Source organism: Actinia tenebrosa, unplaced genomic scaffold (genome assembly GCF_029948245.1).
Source record: "Actinia tenebrosa isolate PJP-AT-01 unplaced genomic scaffold, QUT_ActTen_1.0 PGA_scaffold1__47_contigs__length_23844297, whole genome shotgun sequence".
Classification (NCBI taxonomy): domain Eukaryota; kingdom Metazoa; phylum Cnidaria; class Anthozoa; order Actiniaria; family Actiniidae; genus Actinia; species Actinia tenebrosa.
In genome coordinates this window covers 3,044,616-3,053,394 of record NW_028292578.1, presented here as the reverse complement: position 1 = coordinate 3,053,394, position 8,779 = coordinate 3,044,616, and the positions used below count along the sequence as shown (strand labels likewise).

General features: G+C 37.2%; 1 protein-coding gene across 1 annotated transcript; it reads right to left on the bottom strand.

Annotated features, from left to right (window-relative positions):
- Positions 1-4,849: 4,849 nt before the first annotated feature.
- On the bottom strand, positions 4,850-6,549 carry LOC116294714 (uncharacterized). Its single transcript, XM_089033045.1, has one exon. It carries the CDS (start codon positions 6,395-6,397, stop codon positions 5,135-5,137), a length of 1,263 nt encoding a protein of 420 aa, XP_088889171.1. The 5' UTR covers positions 6,398-6,549; the 3' UTR covers positions 4,850-5,134.
- Between the last annotated feature and the right edge of the window lie 2,230 nt (positions 6,550-8,779).

Below are 8,779 nucleotides of genomic sequence, written 5' to 3'. Positions count from 1 at the left end.
TTCTCGATCGTCAAGAACGTGGACCTTAGTGTTGGGACTAATTCAATGTTCTTTTTATTCAACGAAACCATTTTCATGTCGGAATGACATATATATATATATTCCAAAATATTTAAACTGATTTTTAGTTGAGGACAAATGCGTTTAAACAATTTGTGCAGCAGGTGGTATCAGGATGAGAGAATTCAATGAGCCAATCAAATCAGTCGCAATGATGAACAAAAATCACTGAAAATAGTCAGCCATCACTGAAATTTGTCAGCCTCTTTTACGAAGGGCTCAAGTTCCATCTGAAACGTCAGTAAGTAAAGTATCTATTTCCTCTACGCTTTCAACTTTGATATAAGTTATTTTTACAAAGACGCCGCGGTCTAGTTTCATCCAGTTATACCTGTTCAGGAACTGTTCTCGAAAACTGGATGGATGGGTGGATGGATGGTCAAACCTTGGATAACTATAATCACTAACACAAAAAAATTTAAGATCTTGATATCAACCTTTTCATGATGTTTGAAAAACACCGTTATGCACATGTATAAACATAGAAAATAGATGCTGAGGACTGAAGTCGACGACTGCATGTGTGTACTGTTATATCGATGAATAATGTGGATATAGCAGTTTTCGCATGATGGTGACTGTAAGAATCTCAGTTCAGTAAGCGTGCCGTGCCGTGACCGTGATATTTTCTAGAATTTTAATTATGGTTGATATTTTTCTCGCGCAATGTAATTGGTCTCATGGAGCCATGACCTTGGCGTGACCGTGTCCGCGCCGTGTTTATTCCGTGTTGCGGGTGTTTGGTTGGATGGAGAGTAAATTCGCGCATGTGAGCATGTGATTAGTCTGGCGCATCCCTTGCCGTGTCACTCACGACCGTGTTCGTCCCGTTTGCTTTTTACAGTCATACGAAAACTGAAAAGTCATCTAAGTAATTACTATTTTTAATTCATTAAGTTTGTTTTGGTTTCTAGGAAAATTATGGGGTGAAATCGCTTCTTAATTTGTCGCTGTCGATCGAGAAATTTCATTCAGCGTTCGATTGATCGTTGGTTTTCATACCATTTGATTGGCTCCGAGTATTCTCCGACTACTTACTTACTTACAACTTGATGATATAGTAACTACGCTTCTTACCACAGGTAGCCCAAGCTTGGTTTCTGTGGTGTCATGTTATAAGAAATGAAATAAGAATTATTTCTTACTAGTGGGGGAAAAAATCCTTATTTATTATTGGGCTACCTGTGTTCTTACAAAAGATAGTAGCCAGGTTGGCGTAGCTTTTGTTGCATGTTGCATACCAAGCCCGAACTATGGGTGATGTGAATACCACCAGAGGACATGTTCCTAAACTCTGTCTGCACATTTTCCGCGGTATATTTTTCTTTTCAAACTTTGTACTTACAACATGCGAGATGCAACATCCACTAACTTTTTTTGAGATAGCTGTATACATAACACAAACAACATAGATGATAGGAGGGAATAGGAATAAAAGAATAGGAATAAAAGATAAAAATAAAGTGCTCACACAACCAGGAAAATATCCAATAATACTCTAGGTGTTATTGGATCAATCTCCAATCTCGTACCCAGAGCTTGCATTTCTTCTGGACTGCGGCGAAAACGAGGGCTCTGGCGTAATTCATTTTATGCCGCATGCCCAATATTCCGGAAGTGAAATATAATCAATGAAAATCATGCTTTCAAACAGAGTTTTGTGTTCACTTGCGATTTAGATGGAAATTCGAAATCGGGAACATATTTCTTTTAATTTTTGAGTCTTTGAACGCATATTCTATTATGAAGTCCAAGAGATCCTGGTCTAAAAAAATAGTTTATGCCAGAGCCTCGTTCTTTGCCGCAGCAGGCCAGAAGAAAAACAGGCTCTGGGTACGAGATTTTATTTCTTACTGCGCATGCTCGAGCATGCGTAGAACTAAATAAAGCCATTAGGTACGAGATTGTTATTGTATCTAATGCATTCTTTGGAATGAAATTAATAGAGAATTCTTTTCGTATTCAAACAGTGAGCGCCAAAAACTATTTTCTTGAAGAAAGGCTATTGTACAAGGCTAAAATCTTGTTATTCAGAAAGTTTAACTTGTTTGGAAGTGGAGATGATCGATGAAAGTGGAATCAAAGTGTTAACCCATGGCCAAAGCAAAAACTTTATTCGAAAATGAGGTTTAGGTCCTCATTTGCTTATTTCCCATGTATTTTCTATAAAAAAAGCCTGACAAAGCAACATTCTAACACAAATGCAACAAAACATCTTTGTACAACTGAAAATACCGCTTCAAACAGGCATTTTATCATAGTACATCAGTTTCTAACTGTTTAAAAAAGGTTTTGATGTTAACCCAAAACAAAAATTGAGATCAAAACTCATACGAAAGTATAGTTTTTGGCGCTTTTTGCCATTATTGCTCTCTTATTGAAAAAAATTTCCTCTCATGTCTTAAGCTCATAAGGGGCTAGAGTGTAAAGCTGTAACCCCAAAGAGCTCTTCGAGTCAAAAGTACTTTACATACATTGTCATTGCTGATGTTTCGTTTGATAGCTATAAAATTAAAGACTTTCGCGGGCATTGTTTATGTGCATTTGCTCTGCGCATAATGGCGTGTCGTAGTTTTTTAGATCAAGCTTTGTCATAATCACAGCGGCCGTCAATTTTGATATTTTCCATTCCGAAATAAGGTCAATATTTAGATCTGAACATCATAATAATATATTTCTTGGGAACAAGAGATAATTTTCAAATAATTATTAGAAATAATAACGGAACATTATGCAAATCTCCAGCCCCCTCCTGAGAGGCCTCAATTATATATATATATATTTTTTTTGATCTAGAACAAACTAAATAAATTATAGTAATCATAGAAATGTGCAAGTAAAAATATGAGAAATAATAGAAAAAGGCAAGGAAAATTCTTAATTCCATGAAAAAGCTTGTTTGATTTCATTTATGAGGCGTATTCTCTATTCCTTCCTAATTTCCCGCAGCTTCTTTTACGACAATTCATCCAACAACGCCAAATTCTAGAGCAAATTAAGCAGCAATTGAAACTGAATACTGAAGAGCATTCTCTTTTTCTCTCTCAGTTTTTCAGTGTCTGGTACGTTCCTATCTTATCTTCCCGTGTCAGTACTATATCGTAGGTTCTTTCGACTGCTATTTTTAATTTTGAACACCGACTTCAAATCTGAAAATAGCTATCAAAACTTCATGGAAAAAGGAAATCCACGAAGACCATTCTCTCAGTTTTCAATCGGTCTAGTTCATTCCTCTCTTGTGAATTTTTTATTTTCCGGTTCTCGTTCTATTTCTGAATTAAGATGAATCAACAACAAATAACTATATTCGACTCTCAATGCAAAGCAGCATCTGTATCGGCGCGAAACAAGTCAGTAGGAAAACAATTTTTTTTGCATTATTATCTGGTTTATCTTGGTTCATCACCTCTTGTTTTGTCTTATTTCCTACTAATTCCCACAACCTTTTTTTTAATAATGCGAAGCCAACACCACATTCGACTCTCGCCCGCACAGCTATCAAAAATTAACGCTAAGGGATGGACCATTAGATAATTGATGGGGGGGGGGGGGGGGGGGGTTAAGCAGGAATTTTGGTTGCATGATATTTATTTTATTGGCTCAACCCTTGCACGTTATTTTTTGCGTACAGTTTGATATTTTTCTTCTAGCAAAAGAGGTGGCACGATTTTTCTTTTTTTTTTTTTTTTCTTTTTTTTTTTTTTTTTTTTTTTGAGGTTAAGTGCTTGCTCGATATTTTTTTGGGATTCACGCAACCCCCCCCTCCCCTCCCCCATCAACTATCTAATGGTCCGTCTCTAAATACAAGTTTCTAAACAACAATCAAGAACAATGAACGTAAAAACAAAAGGAAAAATAACCTATGGCTTTCTATAGACTGCTTTTTCTAGACTGCCCTGGTTAATCAATTTGTCGTCCGATCAACATTCTACAAACACAGTTGGTAACCAAGTGAAGAACATTCGCAAAAACAATGGGTGCTTATCTCATCTGCAGACGTTAATGGTTGACAAAAAGACTAGCTATTATCATACCGAACCATCGCAACATTTTACTTTGAGATGTCTTTCCTCGATATTTCTTTCAATTAACTGGCATGCTTACTTGCATTCAAGTTCAGGTTCTTAAATTGATTGGTCGATAAAAATAGGTAAAAATATTGGACCAAATGACCGACACGCATTTGAAACTAAGAGAAAAATGAAGTAGAAAACCAACAACAAAAGATTCTGCTTGAATTTTTTGAGTCAATAACAAAGGTTATATGTCTATTTTTAGGTTACGCCGTTGGTAGGCACGCTTGTGATTCATTTTGAACGCAGCCTCAGTTTAATCGCCGGCTTAGCTACGTTTTAAACGTTTGGATCACGTGAACTCTTCCTTTTTTGGGAGGGATGAGGGCTTTTAACCAGCAATTTGGTCGAGTCATGACCAAATTGTTCCATACTATCTCCCAAAAGTCATTTCCGCAATATCCAAAAGAAAGCTAAATGTGTCTTGTCGTGAACGAAATAAAGTGTCGATTAATATGGGCCAACGAGCATCGTGTGAGCATTTAAGGGTCGCCTAAAGTGCCGTTTGATTTTCTCCATTATTCTATTCCTAACTGCAAGGATATTATTGCGTTTAATAGAAAACATTAACAGAATATAATAAGACACGGATTTATTACGAATGTTCGTTTGTTGACCATTTATATTTATATTTATATTTTAATTTATATATTTTCTTTTAGAGTTTATCCACTTAATAGTAGAGCACTCGCGCAGCCAAGATATCCAATACAACATTGACACAATGACAGCCCAGGACTTGGCTTTTAATATAAATAATTTTCTCTCTTCCGTGCAAAGTAAACAAACACTAGTCACGGTCTATGAATAATTTAAATCGTTATGTAGTAATATATATATTGAGGGGAAAATATATATTTCTAAAATATCATACTGCTGTATAGCATAGATGCGAAACCGATAAATAACTACTTTATGCAATTGCCTGGTTATATATAATTTCTATTAACTTTCTCATAGAAAATTTCGAATAAAATCGAAGGTGAAGCTTTATATGCTGCTCATAGCAGCCCTAAATCCCTTAAATTGTGGACTAAGAGAAAATCGTCCACCTGTTTGGAGTTTGCTCTACACAAAGCCGATCGTCTTCGCTGCTCTCTTACAGACAACTTTGGCTGCTCTGTTTTCTCATCTTCGTTTACTTCTCCCTTAGCTGAATCTAAAGAATTGATCAAAATTTGAATCGAAGGTGGATTTTGGCTTTCGCGACGTTCTTCAGTGCTTGAATTTCGTTCTGTTGATATTTTGATGAGTGGTGCGGAAGAGAGTACATCGGTAGATACAGTTGTGTCAAACAAGTGGTCACTTGTATCTCCCGAAACTTTTTGATCTTCCATTAAGTTAAGGTTTATATTTTCTGAATCATTCATGTTGATATCAATGTGACAACGACTTATTGGTCTCGGGCTCCGACATATTGAGATAAAGCCACTTTTTTCACTGCCCCCTAGACAACTTTCAGAGGGATTTAGAAACAAGTTAGTTTGAGGCACATTGGAACGAGATAAAAGAGAATAATCTGCAGTTTTGTTCGCATGGACTTGATCTTCTAAACTTTCATTCTTGCCTTCGTTCGAAGTATCTGAATTAAATCTTCTAAACTTTGAAAGTCTTCGTCTACTGAACGGTCCAGCACCGGTCCGATCGGTTTTTGGGATCAGGCCTGGAGAAGAAGCAGAAATTAATCCATTGTCATTTTCACTGTCTGACAAAGTCCGACTCGATTTCGCGCCACATAAGAAAGGATTGGAAGCGTTTGGAGTCGTAGAAGGCCTTGACGTTAAATTTCCTGAACTTCTACTTTTCTCATCCATTGTTAACACGGTTTGTTGTTGGTTTTTCATGTTTTTAAGACCGGAGTACCTTTTGCCAACTATCTTGAGTGGATTATCCGTATTTGTTAGAACTGCAGTCTGCCTGTGTAAAGAACTGCCTTTTCTTTTATAGTAAAATTCTTCTTCCGTTGAAACTTGACTCGACTGACTTGCTCTTCCTTTCGAATTCACTTTGTTGCCTTGGATTGGAGGCAAAACAGAAAATTTAGTAAAAGAAATATCATTTCGATCCATCTGATCGGTCCCCGGAGAGGATGCCGATTTCTGTAAGTCATCATTTCCAATAGTTTCTTGAAAGACGAATTCATCGGCTGCATCATAATTTAGTTTCGCCGTATTCAAAGATTCCGTACTATTTTCAAACCTGTTATATTCGATTTTGGGTAAAAATAGCTTTTTCCCTCTTTGTGTCCATTTCGGTGAATCCATCTTTTTTGCACTCAGTTAATACGCATCAGTCGCTTTCAATGTAACTAGCATACTCTAGACGTGGAAAATTCTAGCTTTAAATTTGTTTTTCTATCGTAAATCTTATTTAAGGTATTTTCTTCGCTGCTATATTCTAGAGTACGACATCTGTTGTGAGCGAAAAAACTAATTGCAAATGTAAGCATCTTAGAAACAGGTGCTCCATATATGGTAACGTGGTCAACATTTTGATCAGTTCACAATAACTCAGCTGCAAAACGCTACCACGATGATATTTTTGCCTGAAAGGCTTCTATTTCTTTAAATCGCTTTAAGTGTTTAAGGCTTTCCGCTAGATGGATTGGGTCAATTTTCCATCAATTTTCCAATACAGCTCACGGAACTTTTGCTCAAAAAGTAATCTTAAACAGTTAATTTCCATATGACTATCATTAAATACAACTGGAGAATAAAAGCATTACTCTCACTTGTAAAAATCTTGAAAGCACTTTTGTGTGCTCGCTTCTGAATAGAAAGTTGCGATGTGGATTTGGCATAATACCCTGAAAGTTTGATCGATGAGTATCTGCCTGAAAGTGTACACTTGACCGAATACTTTACCAATACTGCTAACATTCGCTCTGAATAGACTTTGAAGATACACAGTCATGTTTGTTTTTAATTGGGAAAGCTCAACTAAAAATCTTTTTCAAGAAAGATATGACGTATTTCCCAAAATAATTTCCAAATAATTTCTTAAAGCCGAGGAGCGAGACTCCTCGCAAGACGTTTTTTCAAGGAGTTTTCCTGATATGATAGAAATCAATGATCCACTGGATAGGCCGTTTATAACATTTTGCGGTTGCTCTCTTTCGGCAATCGTCACGATGATCATTCAAATAAATTGATGGCTGCCATTTAGTTAGACATTGCATTATCCATTCTCTTACTGTTCTCTGTGTATATTGAGTATCACGAAGAGAAATCTCCGGAAATTAAAACTTCATGTCGTTATTAATCATAATTCTTAGATAGTCTGATCTACGAGGAACGCGCACTAGCTCACTTAATTCTTGTGTCAAGCTTACACCAAACATTTCCCTTTCCAGTTGTTACAGTTCATATAATATATCCAAACTTGTCACAACAAAGTAATAGCGGTCTCAATCTCATGAAGAAATCGAAATATGCTCTGTAATTGGGGCGGTTGACAAGTTCTTATCTATTTTAATGAAAAAAGCTGACCAATCAGAACTGCCATTCTTTTTGATTTAGAAACCATTAGCTATATTTAGGCGAAGTAAAATTGATGATTAAGAAGACTCTTGGCATTTTTTCCATTGCACCACATCGAGTTTGGCGGATGCGTTCGAAGTTAAATTTGAATTTCGAAGTCCTTTGTGCCAAAAAAGTCAAAGTTTTTGAGAAACGCTATATCATTCTATAACTGGGATAACAAAAAGGCTCTTTGTGACTAAGTCCTGTCCATGGATTATACGAAATATGGGCTTCCTGTGGAATTGAAGGGAACTTTCGCGCCGAAAAACCACGCGCTCGCCTCTCCAGGTCAGTAAGACCTCGAGCTCTTTCATAATGTGAGATTTTAAAATGTAGAACTAGATCTTCCACAGTCTCTCGCTCGTCCGTTCCGTCTCCACGCTTAGAGACTGTAACGGTACAATGACCGAAAGGACTTATGGGTCCCGAAAACTTGGACCCGGCGTGCTTTGGGAACCAAAATACTCGTCCACAGTCTCTCTCGTTTCAATATTTTCAATATTTTAAAGATGGCGGCGAAAACGAGAGAGACTGTGGACGAGTATTTTGGTTCCCAAAGCACGCCGGGTCCAAGTTTTCGGGACCCATGAGTCCTTTCGGTAGAGTCTACCTTTATGCTTCCCTTTCGCCCCGCCCCCTCGCCCCAACCCCCCTCCCCAAGAGCCGCTACGCAGGCTAGATTTTTGCATCTTGCAAAACTAAATCTCCAATACTAAACTTCAAATGCGTTAGTGATATATTCATATGTATATAGTATCATCACAGAAGAAAATGTACCGTGAAAACGTGCAGACAAATTTTCGGAAAGTCCCATGTCGTTGTGATGATCATTGAGTAAACAAATGTCAGTAAAAGTCAGTATATTTGTCCATTTGTTTTTCAACCGTAATTTTCGCTACAGGTATTTGCGAGATGTATGCGTTATAAATGGCCAGCGGTTCTGGCAAGATCTGCATCTGGAGTAGACGTGCTAAGGGAAAAAGCAAACATAATCATTAGATAAAGGAAATAATAAAGCGTAACAAAACCAGCGTATTTACTTACACCGGGAAGGGGAAAATGTTCTTAGTCTGGGCAATCTTTGTCATGTAGCGGTTCTGGCAAGATCTGCATCTGGAGTAGACG

What these genes read in the sequence shown, in the direction of transcription:
- LOC116294714 (XM_089033045.1), bottom strand. Translation starts at nt 6,397, where the DNA reads ATGGATTCACCGAAATGGACACAAAGAGGGAAAAAGCTATTTTTACCC.